Source organism: Bos grunniens, chromosome 16 (assembly GCF_055505025.1).
Source record: "Bos grunniens cultivar Pamir isolate PY7600 chromosome 16, Bosgru_T2T1.0, whole genome shotgun sequence".
Lineage (NCBI taxonomy): Eukaryota > Metazoa > Chordata > Mammalia > Artiodactyla > Bovidae > Bos > Bos grunniens.
Window position 1 is genome coordinate 37856770 of NC_141180.1, and position 24984 is coordinate 37881753.

At 45.3% G+C, this 24984-nt stretch overlaps 1 protein-coding gene across 12 annotated transcripts in view; it reads left to right on the plus strand.

Annotated features, from left to right (window-relative positions):
* Positions 1 to 15289, plus strand: part of KIF1B (kinesin family member 1B) — a 151256-nt gene extending 135967 nt beyond the window's left edge. For all 12 annotated transcript variants that reach the window (XM_086344423.1, XM_086344429.1, XM_086344425.1 and 9 more), the window contains 9 exons: positions 726 to 787; positions 4705 to 4850; positions 5039 to 5278; positions 6360 to 6431; positions 7723 to 7844; positions 9468 to 9617; positions 9905 to 10097; positions 10304 to 10422; positions 10952 to 15289. In XM_086344423.1, the coding sequence (XP_086200549.1) occupies positions 726 to 787; positions 4705 to 4850; positions 5039 to 5278; positions 6360 to 6431; positions 7723 to 7844; positions 9468 to 9617; positions 9905 to 10097; positions 10304 to 10422; positions 10952 to 10994 (1147 nt within the window). In that variant the 3' untranslated portion in view covers positions 10995 to 15289. The remainder of the gene's footprint in view (positions 1 to 725; positions 788 to 4704; positions 4851 to 5038; positions 5279 to 6359; positions 6432 to 7722; positions 7845 to 9467; positions 9618 to 9904; positions 10098 to 10303; positions 10423 to 10951) is intronic.
* The last annotated feature ends 9695 nt before the right edge of the window (positions 15290 to 24984 follow it).

Sequence of the window (24984 nt, forward strand, 5' to 3'; positions counted from 1 at the left end):
GAGACAAGTGTCGCCTCGGGTTGGTGGGCCCCGTACAGAATGAGCAGTCTCCTAACTGCTGTTTTCACGGTTCTCAGCCTATCAACCATTTGGTAGCTGACACCTGGAGTGCAGTGAGGTAAATGTTGGCATTTAGTAAAATATTAACAGATGGATGAGTAGTAAAGGAAGGGAGGCATGTTCCATTGTGAACACTTCTCCAACAGTTTTGCAGGGACTGAGGTTCTTTTAAATGTCATTATTATTATTTCTAACAGCTTACTGTTGGGACGTTCTTATTCTTAAGATTTATTTGTGTTTTAGATACATAAATGTACATCGAGAATAATACAGTGACTACCTGTGCATCACCACTGAGCTTAAAAATGGTTACTAATGCAGTAGAAGATTCAGTCCCCTTCCTAACCACACCCCCTAGAAGCTGGTGTTTATCATTTTCATTCTACTCAGACCTTTACCCCTTCATCGCTTCTTTCTTGTAAGAAAAGGCAAAATTCAGTTTTCACATTTGAATTATACATTTTCCAGTTTATTATTCAGTTGTGTCCTAAGTTTAGAATAGGAGAACAGTGACTGATGAGCGATGTCTGTAATTTTACAGACATCTGAGGGTGGGTTGCAATTCCAGCACAGGAGACAATGCTTTAAGCAGAGAGAATTGAGATTCTTCCTGTTTTTGTGCTGTTTGAAATTAAGCAATTGTTTATTTGTTTTAATTTACATAGCAATCGAGTCACTGGAATTTATGAACTCAGTTTATGCAAAATGGCAGACACAGGAAGTCCAGGTAAGCTCTGTGGATCAGGGAAGGGAGAGTTACCTTTGCATTTGACTGCAGTACACTATATCAAAAGTTTATCCCACCCATGCAGGATGGATATACATTCTTGAGACACCAGTTATATTTTACAAGCCACTTTGGTGGTGGTGGTAGGAGTTACCATTTTCAGAGTTACAACACTGTTTGCTTTATGACGTGCTATACAGTTATAAAAACTGTATAGAACAGATTGTTACTAGGCTGTGGAATATTATCAGTATAACAAATTCAAGCATATTATGAGAATTCCCTGGCGATCCAGTGGTTAGGACTCAGTGCATTCACTGTCATGGCCCCAGGTTCAGTCCCTGGTCAAGGAAATAAGATCCTACAAGCCTGAGTCATAACCCCCCTCCCCACTCCCTCGCAAAAAAAATCAAATGTATTTCAGTGAATTTGGTTTGGAAAACTTCAGAGCCATTTCCCTTCCTACCTTAGCCCCAAAGATAACTTGACAGTGTGACTTTACAGGTACCGTCAAACTAGAATTTGAACCTCCTATGCTATGGAAAGACACGTTATTAATATTAAGCTGAGCTTGTTCTGTGTCCCTTTTTATGTATCTGTGCAATGCTGTTATTCCTCCATTTTGGTGGCCTTAAACAGCCCTCTGCATTTCCATGTTTGTGAAACTGGAACATGGACAAAATTATGGGTTTTTCAAAACATTTAGTGTAAGTTTGAATCATTTTGGAGAAAATATGTGGAAAAGAGACTGAGGCCCACATGTAAGAATGGAGATAAAAGGAAGATTCTGAGTATGAATCTAAGTCCCATAGCAGCTAACTACAGTGTCTAGAGAATTCCTTCAGAAATTTTTAAATTAACGTAAGTTCATGTCTTTTAAGGGCTTCCCTGAGAGCTCAGTTGGTAAAAAATCCGACTGCAACACAGGAGACCCCAGTTTGATTCCTGGGTAGGGAAGATCCACTGGAGAACGGATAGGCTACCCACTTCAATATTCTTGGGCTTCTCTTGTGGCTCAGCTGGTAAAGAATCCACCTGCAATGTGGGAGACCTGGGTTTGATCCCTGGGTCAAGAAGATCCCCTGGAGAAGGAGAAGGCTACCCACTCCGGTATTCTTGCCTGGAGAATCCCATGGACTATACAGTCCACAGGGTCGCAAAGAGTTGAACAAGACCGAGAGCCTTTCACTTTCACTTCACTTTCATGTCTTTTAAATTTGAAACCAGTACAGTTCAGTTCAGTCACTTAGTCGTGTCCAACTCTTTGCGACCCCATGAACTGCAGCACACCAGGCCTCCCTGTCCATCACCAACTCCCAGAGTTCACTCAGACTCACGTCCATCGAGTCAGTGATGCCATCCAACCATCTCATCCTCTGTCATCCCCTTCTCCTGCCCTCAATCTCTCCCAGCATCAGGGCCTTTTCAAATGAGTCAGCTCTCCACATGAGGTGGCCGAAGTATTGGAGTTTCAGCTTCAACATCAGTCCCTCCAATGAACACCCAGGACTGATCTCCTTTAGGATGGACTGGTTGGATCTCCTTGCAGTCCAAGGGACTCTCAAGAGTCTTCTCCAACACCACAGTTCAAAAGCGTCAATTCTTTGGTGCTCAGCTTTCTTTATAGTCCAGCTCTCACATCCATACATGACTACTGGAAAAACCATAGCCTTGACTAGACGGACCTCTGTTGGCAAAGTAATATAATGTCTCTGCTTTTTAATATGCTGTCTAGGCTGGTCATAACTTTCCTTCCAAGGAGCAAGTGTCGTTTAATTTCATGGCTGCAGTCACCATCCACAGTGATTTTGGAGCCCAGAAAAAGAAAGTCTGACACTGTTTCCCCATCTATTTCCCATGAAGTGATAGGACCAGATGCCATCTTAGTTTTCTGAATGTTGAGCTTTCAGCCAGCTTTTTCACTCTCCTCTTTCACTTTCATCAAGAGGCTTTTTAGTTCCTCTTCACTTTCTGCCATAAGGGTGGTGTCATCTGCATATCTGAGGTTACTGATATTTCTCCCGGCAGTCTTGATTCCAGCTTGTGCTTCCTCCAGCCCACCGTTTCTCATGATGTACTCTGCATGTAAGTTGAATAAGCAGGGTGACAGTATACAACCTTGATGTACTCCTTTTCCTATTTGGAACCAGTCTGTTGTTCCATGTCCAGTTCTAACTGTTGCTTCCTGACCTGCATACAGATTTCTCAAGAGGCAGGTCAGGTGGTGTGGTATTCCCATCTCTTTGAGAATTTTCCAGTTTATTGTGATCCACACAGTCAAAGGCTTTGGCATATTCAATGAAGCAGAAATAGATGTTTTTCTGAAACTCTCTTGCTTTTTCGATGATCCAGCAGATGTTGGCAATTTCATCTCTGGTTCCTCTGCCTTTCAAAAACCAGCTTGAACATCTGGAAGTTCATGGTTCATGTATTGCTGAAGCCTGGCTTGGAGAATTTTGAGTATTACTTTACTAGCGTGTGAGATGAGTGCAATTGTGCGATAGTTTGAACATTCTTTGGCATTGCCTTTCTTTGGGATTGGAATGAAAACTGACCTTTTCCAGTCCTGTGGCCACTGCTGAGTTTTCCAAATTTGCTGGCATATTGAGTGCAGCACTTTCACAGCATCATCTTTCAGGATTTGAAATAGCTCAGCTGGGATTCCATTACCTCCACTAGCTTTGTTCGTAGTGATGCTTCCTAGGGCCCGCTTGACTTCACATTCCAGGATATCTGGCTCTAGGTGAGTGATCACACCATAGTGATTAACTGGGTCGTGAAGATCTTATTTGTACAGTTCTTCTGGGTATTCTTGCCACCTCTTCTTAATATCTTCTGCTTCTGTTAGGTCCCTACCATTTCTGTCTTTTATTGAGCCCATCTTTGCATGAAATGTTCCCTTGGTATCTCTAATTTTCTTGAAGAGATCTCTGCTGCTGCTGCTAAGTCGCTTCAGTCGTGTCCGACTCTGTGCGACCCCATAAATGGCAGCCCACCAGGCTCCCCTGTCCCTGGGATTCTCCAGGCAAGAACTCTGGAATGGGTTGACATTTCCTTCTCCAATGCATGAAAGTGAAAAGTGAAAGTGAAGTCGCTCAGTCCTGTCCGAATCTTTGCGACCCCATGCACTGTAGCCTACCAGGCTCCTCAGTCCATGAGATTTTCCAGGCAAGAGTACTGGAGTGGGGTGCCATTGCCTTCTCTGGAAGAGATCTCTAGTCTTTCCCATTGTATTGTTTTCCTCTATTTCTTTGCATTGATCTCTGAGGAAGGCTTTCTTATCTCTCCTTGCTATTCTTTGGAACTCTGCATTCAAATGGGAATATCTTTCCTTTTCTGCTTTGCTTTTCACTTTTCTTCTTTTCACAGCTATTTGTAAGGCCTCCTCAGACAGCTGTTTTGCTTTTTTTGCATTTCTTTTTCTTGGGGATAGTCTTGATCCCTGTCTCCTGTACAATGTAACGAACTTCTGAAACCAGTACAACATTTTAAAAAATTAATGGGAAATAATGGAGGCAGAACCAGTTGGTCATGTACCATCTTGACTGAGCCATGAAACATGAGGGAGGTGCATATAGTCCTTTCCCACTTCTTTGCTCTGAGTGTATTTTTATATATTTGAACCAATAGTGTGCAGACTATTTAATCTCTGTGTTTCCACTTAACATAATATCTAGCATTTTCTCAAGTTGCATTACCAGCTTCATAATTATCTAAGAATATAAAACCCAGTTTTAAAAGAAGTTCAGACAGTTGCTTTGGAGCAAAAAGGATAACATTTTTTTATTAATACCCCATGTATCTTGAGACACAACTGTCCTAGTGTGCCATATGTATGAAGTATTCATTCCTTTTGAGCTAAAATTAGACTTGAGTTTTTCTGTGGGGAAAAAAAAAGTGGTTTCCTCTTATCTCAGGCATGCAGCGGAGGAGAAGGAAAATCTTGGATACCTCAGTGGCGTATGTGCGGGGGGAGGAGAACTTGGCTGGCTGGCGGCCCCGGGGAGACAGCCTCATCCTAGAGCACCAGTGGGAGTTGGAGAAGCTGGAGCTCCTGCACGAGGTACTGGAGGGGAGGCAGGCGCAGGCAAACTCTTGGGCAAGATGCCCCAATTATCATCTTATGCTCAGCTGCTGCCTATGACCAGGGCTTGGCAGTTCTCCTTCACAGTGGAGGCATGATATAATACTTTGCTTATTAAGACCTTGATGAGCTTGCATTTGCTGAGTTTGTACTGTTGTTCTTCTTAGGTGGAGAAAACCCGCCACTTTCTGCTGCTCCGTGACAGACTGGGTGACAGCATCCCCAAATCCCTGAGTGACTCGTTGTCCCCCAGCCTCAGCAGCGGGACCCTCAGCACCTCCACCAGCATCTCCTCTCAGATCTCAACCACCACCTTTGAAAGTGCCATCACACCCAGCGAGAGTAGTGGCTACGACTCAGCAGACATTGAAAGCCTGGTGGATCGAGAGAAAGAGCTGGCTACAAAGGTGGGACTCCCTGTCTCTGCTGAGCACTTCCCCCTGAGGCTCTGTGAGCTGGTCTTTCTGTTTTCTCTTTTGCATTTTCATCTTTCTTTGAGGGCCTCTGATTCAAGGCCTGTGCCAACACTGTGAATATAGGAGTAAAGAAGACTTAATTTCTACCCTTAATAAGTTTACAGGCGAGTGGGTGACCAGCTTTTAATAGAGGTGTGATCTGAAATGCTGTGGGAGGCAGAGGAGAGGCCTGCCCAGGAGGGCACTCATGAGCTGACCTTGGAAGGATACACAGGCGAGAGCCAGCAATGTCCTGCATGACCAGTGTGAGGGAATCCGTGCAGGAGAGGGACAGGAGATGGAGCGGGGGAAACAGACCAGGGGCCAGATCACGAAGAGCCTGGTGCTGGACTAAAACATTCAGAATATTCTGGGAGTGACCTGGAAATGCTTCAAATGGGTATTTGTGTTTTAGAAAGATTTCTCTGGCAGTAATAAAGAGGCTAAATTTGTGGTGAGGAGACTAGAGGCAGAAAGAATTCTTTATTTCCATAATCCAGATGAGAAATGATCAAGTTTTTAACTATGGTGGGAGTATGTGGGATGAAGAGGAATCATGAGAGAGATGTTTGGAAGGTAGAATCCACATTGTTTGTGCCTAGATACCACGGGAGTGGGCAGAGGGCTTGTTTGGGATGACCAAATAAGAAATAAGAGGGAGTCTGTGATTGTTTCAGTAATTGAATGGTCATCTAGTTGATTTAGGAACGTATGTCATCTAGAAATCTCCATACCTTTTAGTACCAACGCAAGTTGAGAATTAGAGATGCTATTGGATTCTTAAATGCTTTAAACTGTGGTGTTTGCAGTAATTCACTTTTGCAGTTTTGAGAATGGCTTTTTATCCACTCATATTATCATCTTTATTAGGCAGGTCCAAGGCTTCCCTTGCTATATACCTAGCTAATTTCCCAGGTTCTTTGAGCAGCACCTAAGCTCCACTGTGGGTCTTAGGCATGTTATTTTCCTTCCCGCCTTTAATTCAGGGCTTTGTTTAACCATCAAAACTTACTCTTCTCATTCTCTTCCCTAGTGCCTGCAACTTCTCACCCACACTTTCAACCGAGAATTCAGCCAGGTGCACGGCAGCATCAGTGACTGCAAGGTGAGCAGCTCGTGTTTCCTGTCCTCAGGTTCTGCTGCTTTTAGGTGGCTTGAGATGGGCCTGGTGTTATGTCTGAAGATGTCTGACATACCTCCTCCTGCATTTATTTATTGAATTTTTCAGTCGGAACACTGACTTCTAAAGATGAACATATCCTTCTGTCTCTTAGACCAATTATCAGATGGGAAACATCTGGCTTTTTCCCTGGATCCCTTGGAGAATATTCTGTTGAGGGTGATACGTAATTATATGGCAGGGCACAGCAAGTTCTGAGTTTCTTAGTGGCATGAAATTTTGTTGCCCTCGATAGAGAGTAAGGTGAACACTTGGGAGAACTTCTGCTTCACTCTCCTTCCATCATCATCCCCTTTCCTGGTCTTCCCTAGACACGCCGAGCTTTCCGCCTTGGGTCTGTGTACACAGCCTGTTCATTTGTCTGGAATAATCTTCCAGATAGTCCCATGATTGGCTTCCTTAGCTCTTTCATCTTTCTGCTCAGATATTGCCTTCTTGAAGTGAATTCCCTTAACCATCCTCTGTGAAGCCAGCAGCTCTCTGAAACTTTTTAACCTGCTACCCTGCTTTCTATTTTGCTGTAGCATCGATCCCTGCCTGACACTTCTTAAAGTGTTTGTTGATTGGTTGATTCTCTGCCTTCTCTACTTAGAATGTAAGTTTCAGGAGGGCAGGGCCTCTGCCATGTTCTTAGAATAGTACCTGTTGTTCTCAGTGCTCGGCATGCATACTGCTACTGCCAAGTCACATCAGTCACATCAATGTCCAATTCTGTGCGACCCCATAAACAGCAGCCCACCAGGCTCCTCCGTCCGTCCTTGGGGTTCTCCAGGCAAGAACACTGGAGTGGGTTGCGTTGCCATTTCCTTCTCCAGTGCATGAAAGTGAAAAGTGAAAGTGAAATAGCTCAGTCGTGTCTGATTCTTAGTGACCCCATGGACTGCAGCTCACCAGGCTCCTCCGCCCATGGGATTTTTCCAGGCAAGAGTACTGGAGTGGGTGCCATAGACATGGTCATTTAGTTAATGAAGGAGGCTGTAGCAGTATAAAATATAGACATATTTTATAAATATAAAAAGCAAGCCTTGCCTCTTTTGTAAATTTCTTTATTCCTATTGTGACACTTAGGCCATAAAATATTTGTAGAAATTGTTTTCTTGAAAGACCCTAAACATAGGAGATTTGTGAGAGTGAGGCCCCTGGCTGCCAAAGCGCCTCACTTCGGAGGCCGTCGTGTTGCCCTGGGCCTCACTTGCCGAGCTCTGCTCTCTTCCAGCTGGCTGACCTCTCCCCCGTCGGCCGGGACCCCTCTGTGTCCAGTCTGAGCAGTTCCACCCTCACGCCATCCTCTACCTGCCCCTCTCTGGTGGATGCTAGGAGCAACTCCCTGGATCAGAAGTAAGTACCCGGACCTCGCCGAGAAGCTAACGTGAGAACTGAGGGAAATGCTGACCTTCTGCTTGCTCAGTGGTTCCCAGCCGAGGGCAGCACCATCTCCCAGGCAGCTCTGGGAGATATGTGGGAGCCTTTTCTGGATGTCACAGTGGCTTGGAAGGTGCTCCTGCCATCTCTGAATGTCACACCTTCCTAAATCTCTGTACCATATCACTGACTCCTCTTCTTCATCCCCCTTTGCTTGATTTGCTCTTCAGTTCACAACCCCGGTTATCTCCCCATTCACATCAGACACAGGAAGCCCCATCTAGGGAAAAATATTTTGAAATGACTTTGGAAAAAATAATTTAATGACACAGCCAAATATATAGGTAACAGTAGTAGAGACCCAGTCTAGGTCTCATGACTTAATCGTTATAATCACTGCTGTGCAGTTGCCATCAGTCTCCTTCACTCTGTCTCCATTTGTTATGCTCACCTGTCTGAACCCACCTGGTTAGCATCCAACTGTCTGTCTTCCTGTATCAGTACTGATACAGTGGGCTGCAGTAAACAACACAACAGGGTGGTTTAGTTGAATTTCACTGCCATCAACTGTAAGACATTGTTTTTATGTGCCACTAAAAAAACTTCCCTGTTGGCGCTAGTGCTAAAGAACCCACCTGCCAATGCAGGAGACATAAGAGACATGGGTTCAATCCCTGGGTTGGGAAGACCCCTTGCAGGAGGGCTTGGCAACCCACTCTAGTATTCTTCCCTGGAGAATCCCTTGGACAGAGGAGCCTGGAAGGCAGTGGTCCATAGGGTCGCAAAGAGTCAGACATGACTGAAGTGACTTAACACATAGTGTGCAAGAAAGCCAGAGCACTGTCACTGCAGTGTGACATGCCGTCAATTATAAGATGCACCCCAGTTCGAGGAGCAGTGAAGTGTGAGAAAAATGGGCTTTTTGGAGTTAGTGAGATACAATTGATTAGACTAAGCTGCTCTACAAAGACAACAACGCAGAGCGCAGGAATTGTCTCTCACAGCAGCTTTGCTCCAGACAGTCACATGGGAACCCAGTTCTTCTCATTTGTTTCGTGCTGCACTGGTCCTTCAGGCAGTGGTTCTCAGACTTTAGAGACATCAGCACCACCTGGGAGGCTTGTGAGAGCCCAGGTGCCTGAGCCCAGTCCAGGGTTTCTGATTCCACATGTCTGAGCTGGAGCCGGAGAATCTGAATCTCTAACACTCTTTTTCAAATGAAGTTGATACTGCTGATGGGGGACCTCACCTTGAGAACCCCTGCCCTAGGTGTGGCCTGGGGACTAGACAGGAGCACACCAGGGAGTGGTGTTCATACTCCTCAGCCTTTTGTTCAGAGGCCTTCCGGACAAGAGGGGAGACTGAGAGACTCGCTCGTCATCAGTGAGAATTTCCTTTGTGTTAATAACTGCCGAAGGATGACACCCAGTGAATGTGGGATTAATTACCTTTTGGATGCCAGCTCTGTCTTCTTAGCCAGGCTCTGAGGACCTGATGTTGGCAGGGTCCCTGGTGTTTGGGGAGAAGCATTGTTTTGTGCATTGACCTCACGGAAGCTCTTGGTACTCCCTTTCTTCCTAACCTCTGTCTCTTTTCAAGGACCCCAGAAGCCAATTCCCGGGCCTCTAGTCCCTGCCCAGAATTTGAACAGTTTCAGATTGTCCCACCTGTGGAAACACCCTATTTGGCCCGAGCAGGGAAAAATGAATTTCTCAATCTTGTTCCAGATATTGAAGAAATTAGACCAGGGTGAGTACTGTATGGAACAGAGATCCTGGGTGTTAGAAGACAGATTAGTGGGAATTCACTTCCACCTGTTCTGCTCAAGTCTCATGTAGATGAACCTGGGATATGGGAAGGGGACTGGGTTCTGCTCCAGGTGTATCTCCGTCCCCCTCACCTGGCACGGCCTGCCGAATAGATCATTGCCTGTTTCCTTCAACCTAGGGACATGGCCTCAGTCTGTTTTGATGGACTTCAGCTTATGATCACTTTATTTTTCTGAGGAACTAACCTCTGCTGACCTGTCCTTTCAGCTCAGTGGTCTCCAAGAAAGGATATCTGCATTTCAAGGAGCCCCTGTCCAGCAACTGGGCTAAACATTTCGTCGTGGTCCGTCGCCCTTACGTCTTCATCTATAACAGCGACAAAGACCCTGTGGAGCGGGGCATCATTAACCTGTCCACAGCCCAGGTGGAGTATAGCGAGGACCAGCAGGCCATGGTGAAGGTCAGTCCTGCCCTCTCCACTGTTCATTGCCATTCATGGCCTGCCCTTTTGAGTTCTGAACCCTGTCATTTGGTGCAGAATCTCTGTTTTGTGTTTGGTGTCTCTGAACCGTCTGTGTGAAGGGCCGTGTGCTCTCTGAATGTGGCAGGTGGCCACCATTGTTCAGTATCCATAGGAACCTTCTTGTTCTCCTGCATGTCTTTCAGACACCGAACACCTTTGCTGTGTGCACCAAGCACCGTGGGGTCCTTTTGCAGGCTCTCAACGACAAAGACGTGAACGACTGGTTGTACGCCTTTAACCCGCTCCTTGCTGGCACAATACGGTAAGAAGCTCTTCTTGTGTTTCCTTTCTCTCCTTGGCAGTTGGTTCCAGGGACGTCAACATAAACGGGAAAGGAAGTCTTGTTGAGAACACGTTTAAGTTGGAAGAAGGACAGGAGTGTAAGTGTGGGTGTAGGTCATCAGGTGTCCTGAGGGGCTCAGGGACTCTGGTTACATTTGAACCCAGTTAATCTCTTGCTTCAACTTGTTCTTCTTAAGGGGGCTGCAGCTAGAGGCTGTGGGACTGAGTAAAGGAAAGACTGGGAGAACCTTAAGGGTCCCCAGTGTTCAGCTGTGTGATCCAACCTCAGACCCTGAGAGGGGCCTCTGTCCCAGGATCCCCAGAGTGAGGAGGACCGTTGGCTGGCCTGTTTGTCCAGCGGCCTAACAACTGGGCCTGCAGTGCAGGATGGGAGGAGGAAGGACATGAAGGAGGGGGCACAGAGAAGCAGACCTACAGGGCAGGGCCCTCTGAATCCCAGCTTCCAACCCTGTGTCTATCTCATCCTCTCATCCCTTTGTCGTCTGCAGGTCAAAACTCTCCCGCAGATGCCCGAGCCAAGCGAAGTACTAGGCGACTGCCGAGCACCCTCACACGCCTCCTGAGAGATAAAGAAAGTGTTTCCCCTCATTTCTGTTTGTGATCCTTGACGGTTACTCTTGTGTGTGATCCTGTGGCTTAACTACTCGTCCCTCTCGTCCAGCACTTTTTCGAGTGCTCCTGGTCCCCATCCCCATTGCTCTGTACTCTTTTTTTTTCCTGTGCTGAGAATCTTGTTAGAAGCATGTGGTCTAACAAAAGTGGGGAAAAAAAACAAAAACACACACACAAAAACCCCAAGGAGATCCAAATTATTTTTTGGTGTACTTTGGCTTCCTTTTGTATGATAGGTCCCCATTATGACCACTGACACCTGTGCTGCTGTCTTTGGATATCTCTGTCTGTTTTTCAAGACACCATAATACTACTTTCTTTTCTCTGTTTGGGATATAATTTTAATTTTTCTTGGGTGGCTTAGAGACTAAAGGAGGAGACATCTAGTCTTTTTAGAACCCGAGGGGAAAAATCTTACCCTTCCCCTTTCTGTTGCTTCTTGCCATGACTAATCCCTGCATTTTCCATTCAGGGAAACAAATGGTTGTAGTGAGCTTAGAGGTGGGAAAGTGTATTCTCTGAAATTGGGGCTTATTTAGAACATAGCTATGTAATTTTAACATAGTGGAAGAGAGGAGAAGAGAGGGACTTCTCAGCAGGTTTTGGACAGCGGCCGCTGTTGACTGTGTTAGAAGGGAAGAGCCAGGGCTTTTGCCAGTGGGTCTCACAGGCCCGGGGGCCTTGGCGGTGGTGGTCCAGAGGATGCCGGTGTTCCCTCACAGGAGGGCTCCTTGAGCGGTTTGTCTCACTGGGAGGGAGCCTCTTCTGAGTCCCAGTTCTGTTCTGGGCGTTAGTAATGATGGTGGCTCAGTTTGGAATTCCTGCCATGATGTCATGCACAAATATCCCACCAGGAGGGAGTGTCTGCCTTCCTGGTGATGAACCTGATGGTCTTTGTCATCATCATGATTATGGTAAGGCCGGGTAGTGACCTTGTGATGGTTGTAGCTCCCTTTGATCAAAGAAACGTAGCTCTAAGAATACACTTGAACAGAGGAGCCTGGCGTACTGTAGTCCACGGGGTCACAAAGAGTCAGACATGACTAAGCGACTGAACAAGAAGATACACTCAGAAGCCTCCTTCTAAATCCAGTGGCCATTTTCAGTGATCCTCGTCCAGTTGGAAATCCCGTCAGTGATACTTGTCTTCCTCCGTGAACAAATAAATACGCGAACGTGGCAGGCTTTGCTTTTTGGACCCCAGGATTATAACAGACTGCCTCGTACCACTGAAAGCAGAAGGACACCTGCGGGCAGAGAAGCAGTTCCACCTGAACCCTGGTCCCAGACGTGGTTGGTTGTCTCCTCTGTGGAAATCCTGCCAGAGGGTAGAGGAGCCTACTGCCCACAGCCTCCTGCTGTGACAACAGGCTCACCTGCTGCCAGAGGCCTTGGCAGAAGATGCACCTCCTCTTCCAGCTGCAGTGAGTGTCCCAGGAATGAACAGGAGAGGAGACTCCGGGTACTTCGGTTCCTTTCCAGTTGACTTGGGGATGTCCTCTACCATCCTTTCCCACGCTTGCTCACACCTTTCTTTCACCATCCCCCAGGCGATCAGGAAAGTGTCTGCTCGCTCCCACTTTGTGGAGACTGAAGGTCCCCAGTCTCGAGGGCACTGACTCTCAGGCAGCAAGGGGGAAGGGCCCACGCACTCCTCAGAACGGGTGCTGGGCAGGTGCGTCAGCACCCAGACTGTGGCCTTGCCTTCCTGCCAGGGCTCATCTTCTGGCTTCGTTCATAATTGCTTTGCAAAGAGGAGGAAAAGGAAGTCACTGGAGAGCTGAACAAGAGAAAGAAGAGTAATCAAAGGCTATGGCCTTACCTGAAAAATTATTAAGAAAAACTGTAGTAGATTTTTAAACTTTCTTCCTCTCCTTAAATGAAACATAGGTCACTAACCATAATGTTACTTGTTTCCTAAGTGGTACTTGAGACTTTAACGTGGTTAGAGGTTTCTTATCTAATGGGCACAATATGCCCTTCCAGTGTCTACTCAAACCCAGGGTCTGTTTGTGCTTAGAGACAGCTTCCTGGGCTGAAATTAAGTAATTTCAGGGAACAAAGATGAGATTCAAAGGTTAACGTTTAGAGTTAGGTCATGGATGCTGCTGCTGTTAAAGTCTGACAGGAGGACCCATGTCTGTGACTGAAGGAGGTGGGGAAGTGGAGGGAGAGAGAAATCAAGTGACAGACTGACATGACTTGTTTTTGCTTCTCACTTAAACAAAACTGACTAGGGAAGTCTTTGCTTTGGATGTCAGATACTATGACAGGCTGAGGTCAGAAGGCCTGGTGAGGCGGTGGGGGCCGCGGCCATGGCTCGCCTGTACAGCCCCCGCAGGGGCCCCTCTTCTCTAGGGGCCTGTTTTCAGATTAAAACTGGAGCAGGGGTTGATGTTCCCTTTCCAGGTAGGCCCATCCCCACTTTCAAGCTCTGAGAGGGAATTTATGGCAGGAATTAGGCTTTTGTGGAAGAGGAAAAGTGAAAGAACTCAAATCTTTAAGGAAGCTACCTTTTAAGGTAGTTTTTGGGTTTTCTTTTTCCCCTAATGCACTCTTTTAAGCAAGCAGAATAACAACAACAAAGCAAGGAAGAACACTCATACAAATTAAGGAGAAATGAGTGCTATTTAAAAGTAACCGTCTCCTTCCTCCCCGTGTCCTCCTTACTCCTCTCGGAGCAAAAGACAGACCCATGGCTTCCACCAGACCGGCGTCCGCACCCTCCTTGTCTCTGCGCCGGCCTAGGGGTCAGTCAGCTCCTGGGCTGGGCTCTGCGGGGTCAGCCAGCCCGCGCACGGCCACCAGCGCAGAGAGGGGCTGCCTCTGGCAGCTGGGTGGGAACTTGAATTCCAGTCCATTTTTATAATGTGAGGAAAGTTGAGGGAAATGATTTCTCCCAAGAAACCACTTCTTTGTTCCCCTTCAGCTGTATAGAACTTATACAACTGCTCACTTTCAATGGGGTTTTTCAGCTCTTTTAAGATGAAGGAATCAGTTAAATCACTGCAAGATCTTTTGGTACCTAAAGTAAAAACGACTTCTCCTGGCACATATATCAAAGCAAAGACTTTGTTGCCTGCTGCTTGTTGTCTAATTTACAGGGATATTTAATTTTATAAGGCATTTGTATATTTACACAGCTGTAATTAAATTGCACATTGAACTGGAAAAGCAAGCTGATGCGCTCGTAGCACCTGTTGGTACTTGGCACCCCTCATCCCGGTTCTACTCGGCTTCTCTATCAGGGCTTGTCCGTTTCTTGTTTGACGTGGGTCCTTCGTTTTTCCCTTTTGGTTCCCTTTTTAAAATGTGATTGTTAACCTGCTCTTTAAAAAGAAGAGACTAATCCTGCTGCTGCTCTCAGAAGGTTTGCTGAATGTATTTTCAATAGGACTCTTAACTCCTGTGCACTGCAGCTGTCCCCTGTGGCCTGTGACACTTCACCAAGGTGTGGCCAGACCGTGACCGTGTAGCGGGAACGGATTGACTTGTGTTTCCTTAGTAAATAAACGGCTTGATCGGCTGAGAGACTCCCTGCTGCTGTTGTTCAAAAGGCCATTTATGAAACTTGAATTTGAGCCCCATCAAATTTTAGGAAAGCCTCTGATCGCTTAAAGGAAGGAATCAGAGTTGATACAAATTTCATGTTACAGAGTCACAGCCAAATGGCCTGTGCTCAGGTAGGAAGTCCTAGCTGATGTTGGTCTCTTGCCAAACCCTGGCTGTCGCGTGTTGTTTTCACGTCTTCGAGTTCATCCTTTTCATTTGCACATCCTGACATCAGTTCATCTGAGGAACCCAGCAGCCTTCTATGAGTCGTCCCCAACTGGTGGTTCTGAAGCATTTGTCCCGCGAGACTTCGGGTCTCGTCACCCTCCTCGTGCACAACCATAAGACCCGTGAACATAAGTGGCCTTTTTGAACCAAGACTTTGCAAACTGATCTCTCCCCAGGGAAGGAGTTGAGCACATTAGCAACAATGTACATTATTAATTTCGGATTTTCATTTTCATGTTTTATTATGTAAATATGATCTGATGTTCGGAGCTTGAGTATACAGAATGTAAATATAGTTCTTGTATTTGTACTAATTCTGGTTCTTTTGCTGTATAGCCTTAGGTGTGCAATGCAGACATTAACTGTGTATGGTAACCTTGCATCACGGAACTGTTAGTGAACGAGGTCATATTAATAAAGGTACAACCAGTGCATCAGAAGGCTCTTGATGTGCTTTTATTCTTGCACCCTTTGAAAGGTATTTACATAGAGATTTTTCTTGACTGGAAAAGATACTGCTCTTCTGGGAAAAACCTCACAATGCCATGACCTACAGGTTCCTTTCTGAGAATTCCAAACAACAGTTATTATGTAACTAGTGTGATGCTGTTTTTTTGAAAGTACTCTCCTCCCAAGTATGGGAGTGGCTATTCTAGATGGAAGATTTGTCCCTTTTTTTCTGTTGAGGCCTCTCTTTGTAAACCTATCAGTGAGTCTGTAGTGTGTGGTATGGTAGTGATTCTGTAAGTAGTACAGTGGTTGGGATTTTCATTGTATCAGTTTAACAAGTTCCCGTTGTGAGCTGTTCACTGTCCTGGGTGTGTGGGGAGGAGTGGAAGCAGGGAGTTGAAGCGACATTCAGGCGAAAAGCATTGACTCAGTTCACACACATCCACCTGTGCCCATGTGTGTCTGGATGCTGATGACTCAAAAGCGAACCAAACAGGCCTGGTACCTGTGGCCCTCCCATTCCGGTAATGGAAGATATTCATTACACAAATTTAAAATGTTACAGGGCAAAGTAAAGCTGAATAAAATGTTAGAAGGGATGGGAGGGAAAGAGCGTCTTTTTAGATGTATGGGCAGAGAAGGCCTCTGTTGGGAGATGACACTAGAGTAGACTCAGTAAATGAATGGGTGAGCCATGCAAGGTGCACGTGTACTCAGTCGTGTCCAACGCTTTGTGACCTGTGGACTCTAGCCTGCCAGGCTCCTCTGTCCGTGGGATTCTCCAGGCAAGAATACTGGAGTGGGTTGCCATTTCCTCCTCCAGGAGATCTTCCCAACCCAGGGTTGGAACCTGTGTCTCCTACATTGGCAGGTGGGTTTGTTACCACTGTGCTATCTGGGAAGCCTGAGCCACGCAAATCCCTGGGCACAGAGGTGGTCTCCAAGCAGGGGTAATAAGTACTTGAGGCAGCTGTGTCCTCAGAAGGTTCCAGAATAGGGAGGTGGCCCGGGTGGAGACAGGAAGTAATTGGGCCTGGGTGGTTTCAGGGGCTTAGTTAACTAATTTCATTAGAGTAAACAGGAACCAAGGGAGGATTTTGAGAAGATACATTCCATGATCTTATTTGTGTGTTTTGTTTGTTTAAATCTTTTAAATATTTATTTGGCTGCTCTGGTTGGGATTCTCCATCTTCGTTGCAGCATGCGGGCGGGTTCTTTCTTATGGCATGTGGAATTTAGTACCCAGGCCAAGGATCGAACCCGGCCCCTCTGCACTGGGAGTAGGGAGTCTTAGCCACTGGACCACCAGGGAAGTCCTTTATTTATGTTCTTAAAAAGGCCACTCTGGACAGCAGCCTGTGTGTGTAGAGACAGGGCATGTGGAGGAAGAGGGGCCGTGTGGGAAGTTGTTACCCTAGTGTTGAGGGGTGGGGATGGGGGATGGAGGCTTGGACTGAGAGCAGCAAATCTGGGGAGAAAGGGTCAGATTCAGGACATGTTACCTGTTAGAACTTGGAGTTTGCTGAGTGACTGCATGTAGAGAAAGAAAGAAGGTAACCCCCAGGACGCATGCCTGAGCAAACAGGACAGGCTTGCATTTCCCTGGGGTGAAGGAGGCTAGAGGAGAACAGTGGAGGGCGGTACTGCGTGGATGACTTGGCTGTGGCCTGTTCACTCTGAGACATCAGTGCTCCCGCCTGCAAGTGTGCTCCCTGAGGCAGCTGAATGTACTCGCTGGATTCAGGGGGCCAGGTTGGGCTGGAGACACATTTAGGAGCTGTCACATGAAGGTGACAGTAAAGGCAAGATGGACTTCCCTGGCAGTCCCGTGGTTAAGACTCTGCCTTGCAATGCAAGGGACAAGGATTCAATTCCTGGTTGGGGAGCTAAGATCCTACATGCCACGAGGCAACTAAGCCCAGCACCGCAATAAAGAACCCACAAGCTGCAACTGAGATCTGCCAAGACCAAAAATAAGTAAATCAATAAAGGCAAGAGGTGAGGAGATCTGGGGAGCGAGAAGCTGGTGAGAATCAGGGCTCTGCGGCCCGGGGCAGTCAGGAGAGGGGACGACAGCAAAGCCCAGGAGAAGTGGTCACAAAGAGGGCATGGTATTTGGCAACCAAGTTAAGGAAGTGTGTGAAGATGGAGGAAGTGACAGCTGTGGTGCAGCTGACCGGTTAAAATACAAACTGAGCAGTGATCACAGGTTTGGGCAACAAGGAGGAGGTTCTAAGAAGTTTGAGGCACCAGTGGAATGCCATCACTGCTTCCCAGTTTCAGAGCCAACTGAGAAGGCAGAAGGGCGATCAAAATTTCACCTTCATTACCATTAAAGCTGCGATTGGAGAATGCGGCTTAGGTCCGGGGGTTAATGGATTCCCTAATCCTGAATGTCAGAATTAGAGGGTGGGCAGCAGTGTGTCTTAAGCTTTAATGTGTACTGGACTCCTGTGGGTCGTACTAAATGCAGATTTGGATTGAGGAGGCCTAGAGTGGGGCCTGAGACCCTGCATGTCTCATAAGCTTCCACGTCAGCTGAGAAGTTCCCTGATGGCAGCCAAGATTCCTAGAGAGAGAAAATGGCTGGCTTGGCCATGCCAGGGGCTCCTTCCAAACTCAGGCAGTTTCATTTCTCTCCTGTATGGGGCTGATGGAAGCAGGAATGATCCAGTAACAGTCACTTCACATGGGAGGAGAACTCAGTGGTGCCTCTGCTCGGGTGAGGTCTTTGGCGAGCAGACCGTATTCTGAGACGGTGCCAAAGAGAGTCTAGCTGGAGTAGGTGCCAGGGAAAGTGGGAGGAGGGAAGGCTGAGTGAGGAGTATGGTGGGGAGGGGAGCGGGGGAGACATCGGGTTACGAAGAAGTTTTTATTTTTATTCTAAAGCAAGGTGATAGCCCAGCATGTGTGTCTGCTGATGGGGACGAATGAACTGGAAGGGAAACATGATGGGTGGTGTGAACCCCTGGATGTGGCTGGTGGGATTGGAGCCGAGACAAGAGGGGAGGTCAGACCCAGGTCCTGTGGGGAGCAGCACAGTTTATCTTAAGTGCTAGGAGGTGATGCCAAGTTGTGGGCAGCCCCCAGACAGACAGCTAAGTGACAGAGCTGGAGTGGGTTGTCCCTTGGACTCATTGGTCAACTGTAGGCCATGTCTTCTGAACTCCACCGGACTTTTTGCTTAAACTACGTTCGTTTATAAAGCGGTTGTCCCCTGCACTTGGCCTCATAGCGGGTCTTGTGGCCGGCACCGTGCTCACAAAGCTGACGGCACCGAGCATCAGGAGGGTCTGTGGAACTGTGAGTGTTCATTTAACGCATCACTCCCACATCTGATTTTTCTTGGCATTCTACTTTCAATTTTAGAAACTTCTGGTCTCTGCACAGTCCTAAATCTTCAGCTTTTCAGAGCACATCACATGCTTACATTATTGCTTTTAGAATATATCAGTTCAGTACAGTAACTCAGTCGTGTCTGACTCTTTGCAACCCTACGGACTGCAGCACAACAGGCTTCTCTGTCCATTACCAACACCCGGAGCTTGCTCAAACTCATGTCCATTGAATCAGTGATGCCATCCAACCATCTCATCCTGTTATTCCCTTCTCTTCCTGCCTTCAATCTTTCCCAGCATCAGGGTCTTTTCCAGTGAGTCAGTTCTTCACATCAGGTGGCCAAAGTATTGCAGCTTCAGCTTCAGCTTCAGCATCAGTCCTTCCAATGAATATTCAGGACTGATTTCCTTTAGGATTGACTGATTGAATCTTCTAGCAGTCCAAGGGACTCTTGAGTCTTCTCCAACAACACAGTTAAGAAGCATCAATTCTTCAGTGCTCAGTTTTCTTTATGGTCCAGCTCTCACATCCATACATGGCTAATGGAAAAACCATAGTTTTTACTAGACGGACCTTTGTTGGCAAAGTAATGTCTCTGCATTTTTTTAATATATATTTATTTTAATTGGAGGTTAATTACTTTACAATATTGTATTGGTTTTGCCATACATCAACATGAATCCGCCACGGGTGTACACATGTTCCCCATCCCTCTGGGTCATCCCAGTGCACCAGCCCCAAGCATCCAGTATGATACATCGACCCTGGACTGGCGATTCAATTCATATATATTATACATGTTTCAATGCCATTCTCCCTAATCATCCCACCCTCTCCTTCTCCCACAGAGTCCAAAAGACTGTTCTATACATCTGTGTCTCTTTTGCTGTCTAGCATACAGGGTTATTGTTCCCATCTTTCTAAATTCCATATATAAATCGCTGACCTAGAGCCAGACATCTTGGAATATGAAGTCAAGTGGGCCTTAGAAAGCGTCACTATGAACAAAGCTAGTGGAGGTGATGGAATTCCAGTTGAGCTATTTCAAATCCTGAAAGATGATGCTGTGAAAGTGCTGCACTCAATATGCCAGCAAATGTGGAAAACTCAGCAGTGGCCACAGGACTGGAAAAGGTCAGTTTTCATTCCAATCCCAAAGAAAGGCAATGCCAAAGAATGCTCAAACTACCGCACAATTGCACTCATCTCACACACTAGTAAAGTAATGCTCAAAATTCTCCAGGCCAGGCTTCAGCAATACATGAACCGTGAACTTCCAGATGTTCAAGCTGGTGTTAGAAAAGGTAGAAGAACCAAAGACCAAATTGCCAACATCTGCTGGATCATCGAAAAAGCAAGAGAGTTTCAGAAAAACATCTATTTCTGATTCATTGAATATGCCAAAGCCTTTGACTGTGTGGATCACAATAAACTGGAAAATTCTGAAAGAGATGGGAATACCACACCACCTGACCTGCCTCTTGAGAAATTTGTATGCAGGTCAGGAAGCAACAATTAGAACTGGACATGGAACAACAGACTGGTTCCAAATAGGAAAAGGAGTATGTCAAGGCTGTACATTGTCACCCTGCTTATTTAACTTATATGCAAAGTACATCATGAGAAACGCTGGGCTGGAAGAAGCACAAGCTGGAATCAAGATTGCTGGGAGAAATATCAATAACTTCAGATATGCAGATGACACCACCCTTATGGCAGAAAGTGAAGAGGAACTAAAAAGCCTCTTGATGAAGGTGAAAGAGGAGAGTGAAAAAGTTGGCTTAAAGCTCAACATTCAGAAAACTAAGATCATGGCATCTGGTCCCATCACTTCATGGGAAATAGATGGTCAGACTTTATTTTTTGGGGGTCCAAAATCACTGCAGATGGTGACTGCAGCCATGAAATTAAAAGACACTTACTCCTTGGAAGGAAAGTTATGACCAACCTAGATAGCATATTCAAAAGCAGAGACATTACTTTGCCAACAAAGGTCCGTCTAGTCAAGGCTATGGTTTTTCCAGTGGTCATGTATGGATGTGAGAATTGGACTGTGAAGAAAGCTGAGCGCCAAAGAATTGATGCTTTTGAACTGTGGTGTTGGAGAAGACTCTTCAGAGTCCCTTGGACTGCAAGGAGATCCAACCAGTCCATTCTGAAGGAGATCAGCCCTGGGATTTCTTTGGAAGGAATGATGCTAAAGCTGAAACTCTAGTACTTTGGCCACCTCATGCAAAGAGTTGACTCATTGGAAAAGACTCTGATGCTGGGAGGGATTGGGGGCAGGAGGAGGAGGGGATGACAGAGGATGAGATGGCTGGATGGCATCACTGACTTGATGGACGTGAGTCTGACTGAACTCCGGGAGTTGGTGATGGACAGGGAGGCCTGGCATGCTGTGATTCATGGAGTCACAAAGAGTCGGACACGACTGAGCAACTTAACTGAATACTGTATTGGTGTTTTTCTTTCTGGCTTACTTCACTCTGTATAATAGGCTCCAGTTTCATCCACCTCATTAGAACTGATTCAAATGTATTCTTTTTAATGGCTGAGTAATACTCCGTTGTGTATATGTACCACAGCTTTCTTATCCATTCATCTGCTGATGGACATCTAGGTTGCTTCCATGTCCTGGCTATTAAAAACAGTGCTGCGATGAACATTGGGGTACACATGTCTCTTTCAATTCTGGTTTCCTCGGTGTGTGTGCCCAGCAGTGGGATTGCTGGGTCATAAGGCAGTTCTATTTCCAGTTTTTTAAGGAATCTCCACAGTGTTCTCCACAGTGGCTGTGTGTCTCTGCTTTTTAATATGCTGTCTAGGTTTGTCATAGCTTTTCTTCCAAGGAGCAAGCGTCTTTTAATTTCATGGCTGCAGTCACCGTCTGCTGTGATTTTCAAGCCCAAGAAAATACAGTCTCTGGGTTTTTTCAAAAATCACACTTTCTTTCTACCTACTGTGTAAGCAAGCCATTTGAGATCAGCTGTGGGGATTATACAGCAAGTGAGAGACCGTATAATCAAATCCACCCCAACTAGTATGTGACTGACACACCCTCTTATGTAAGTAAGTTAAGCAAAGGATTCGACCCGGGGAGGTTTGCAGGAAAGGGTGGTTTCTGTAGAATTTCTGCTTAGACTTTGACTTGGGATTTGGGGAGTTAGGGCAAGGCAAAAAAAAAAAAACTGATAAGATGAAAAGTGAGTTAACTTTAGCATTATAAGCCAAGAACTTGAGGGTTTTCTAAAAACTAAAGGTCAGCCTGGAGCCATGACCCAGTCATCCTGGATCTATCCTCTTCATCTTAGGGGAGACTTGGCTTTCTCCCAGCCCTGCTCTCTTTAAACCAGTCTGCAGTAGTTTTCCAACCATATTGGGAAGCAGTATTTTTTTTTTTTTTTTACTGGTTGTTAGCACTTTAACAAAGACATGAGAGGCTGTGTAGCATATACCATTAATAATAGAAGAAAAATGGATTGGCAGTTTAATTCGATGTTTAACACGTTTGCCTAAAATGATGCTTCACAGCAGTAGCTTGGGTGTGTCCAGATGTTTAGTCACATTGACTCAGCAAAATTTCTCCCTTGCTAAATCTCAGACTAGAGCAATCAATTTTTTTCCTGCAGCAAAATCTGATAGTAGGTTTTCTTTGTAACAGAGCCTCACAGAAAAAGGAAATAGTTGCAAAAAAGTTGAAAGTTCTGAGAGGCATGAAGGCCATCTTGAAGAAAGCACTTACAAGTGTGTTAAGTTCTGCCTTGTAAATTTATTACAAGTGCTGTTTGTTCCCCCAAAATAGTGACTGAAAGTTCAACTTACCTTTCCACTTTAAGTCAACTACATGTCTCTAACATACAGATACACCCAGGTTCTCTGTGACAGTATGTCTCTGTGAATTTGCTTAAGTATGGGTTGCCTATCTGATTAGGAAAGAGTGCTGGGCTCAGCTCTAGCAGACTTGGGTTAAAGTTCAGTTCTGCTACAAATTAGCTGAGAAAGTCAGCTTCCCTGAGCTGAGTTTCTTATTTCAAATTAGACAGTATTAATAGTGGTATCTTGAAATGATAGAGCATTGGAAATTCTCAAGGAATTTTCATGTTGTGTTTCAGTTGCTCAGTTGGTTCCAACTCTCTGCAGCCCCATGGACTGCAGCACCCCAGACTCCCATGTGCTTCACTGTTTCCTAGAGTTTGCTCAAACTCATGTCTATTGAGTCAGTGATGCTATCTAACCATCTCATCCTCTGCCGCCCCCTTTTCCCTTTGCCTTCAATCTTTGCCACTATCAGGGTCTTTTTCCAATGAGTTGACTCTTTGCATCAGGTGGCCAAATTATTGGAGCTTCAGCTTCAGCATCAATCCTTCCAGTGAACATTCAAGATTGATTTCCCTTAGGATTGACTGGTTTGATCTCCTTACAGTCCAAGGGACTCTCAAGAGTCTTCTCCAACACCACAGTTCAAAAGCATCAATTCTTTGGCGCGCAGCCTTCTTTATGGTCTAACTCTCACATCTGTACATGACTACTGGAAAAACCACAGCTTTGACTACATGGATCTTTGTCAGCAAAGTGATATCTCTGCTTTTTAATATGCTGTCTAGGTTTGTCATAGCTTTCCTTCTAAGGAGCAAGCGTCTTTTAATTTCATGGCTACAGTCACTGTCCACCATGATTTTGGAGGACAAGAAAATAAAATCTGTCAGTGCTTCCACATTTCCCACTTCTGTTTGCCATAAAGTGATGGCACTTTCATAGACATTATCTTACTCTGATATGAGGAAGAAAGCAGGACACACGGAAAGTGGTGCCCTGTGGTCAAGGGACTGTTAACTCCTAGATGATGGCAGGAGTTTGGGGAGGTTCCATTCTGTTTGCCTTTTATGAAGCTTCTCTGCATTTTCTGATTCTGGGTCTCTCTCATTTGCTACAAGGGTGAGGTGTCAAATGCAGTCTGTGGAAGAGGATGGAGATCTCTGGAATAAAAAATACATAAACTAAATATAAGATATTTATATTTTAATTTTTTTCTCTTTATATTTTTTCTCTTAATATTTTTTCTCTGAATTGAAAAATATATCAGATTATTTGAGCTAGTAATTATAACATGTATTATTGGATTTACAATATATATTGATAAAAAATACATGACAGTAATAGAAAACAGGAGAGGGAGAAAATGGAGCTATGTTGTAGCAAACATTCTACATTTATGTGAAACTTTCAATATTAAGTTGAAGTACATTATAATAAATTAAAGATGCATATTGTAATCCCTAAACAACCACTTTTCATTCCAATCAGTCTTCATTCCAATACCAAAGGGCAATGCCAAAGAATATTCAAACTACCAGGATATTCAAACTACCACACAATTGCACTCATTTCATATGTTAGCAAGGTAATGCTCAAACTCCTTCAAGCGAGGCTTCACAGTATGTGAACCAAGAGCTTCCAGATGTACAAGCTGGATTTTTAAAAGGCAGAGGAAACCAGAGATCAAATTGCCAACATCCACTGGATCATAGAAAAAGCAAGAGAATGCCAGAAAAATATCTACTTCTGCTTCATTGACTAGCTAAAGCCTTTGACTTTCTTAAAGAGATGGGAATACCAGACCACTTTACTTGCCTCCTGAGAGACCTGTATGCAGGTTATGAAGCAACAGTTAGAACTGGACGTGGAAAAAAAAAAAAAAAAAGAACTGGACATGAAACAATGAACTGGTTCAAAATTGGGAAAGGAGTACATCAAGGCTGTGTATTGTCACCCTGCTTATTTAACTTATATACAGAGTACATCAAGATCCAACCATATGTTGTCTACAAGAGACCCTTTAGATTCAAAGACACAAATAGCTTGGAAAATTTACCACATAAGCAGTAATCACAGCAGAGCTTTAAAGGCTATGTTAACACCTGACAAAACTGACTTTTAAGACTTCCGTGGTGGCTCCGTGGTCATTAATCCACCTGCCAATGCAGGAGACATGGTTTCGATACCTGGTCCAGGAAGATACCACATGCCATGGAGCAACTAAAGCTGTCCTCCACATCTACTGAGCCTGTGCTCTAGAGCCCAGGAGTGGCAACAAGAGAAGCCACTGCAAAGAGAAACCCATACAGCACCGCTAAAGAACAGCCCTCACAGCAATGAAGACCCAGCACAGCCAAAAACAAACAACTGACTTTAAGGCAAGAAATATTAGAAACAAAGAATATTTCATGTTGATAAGGGGGGTCAAAACTTCAGGAAGTTATAACCATTATAAATATATATGGATCTAGCTTCAGAAGCAAAATCTTACAGAACTTAGAGTTAAAATACATGAGGTAAATCT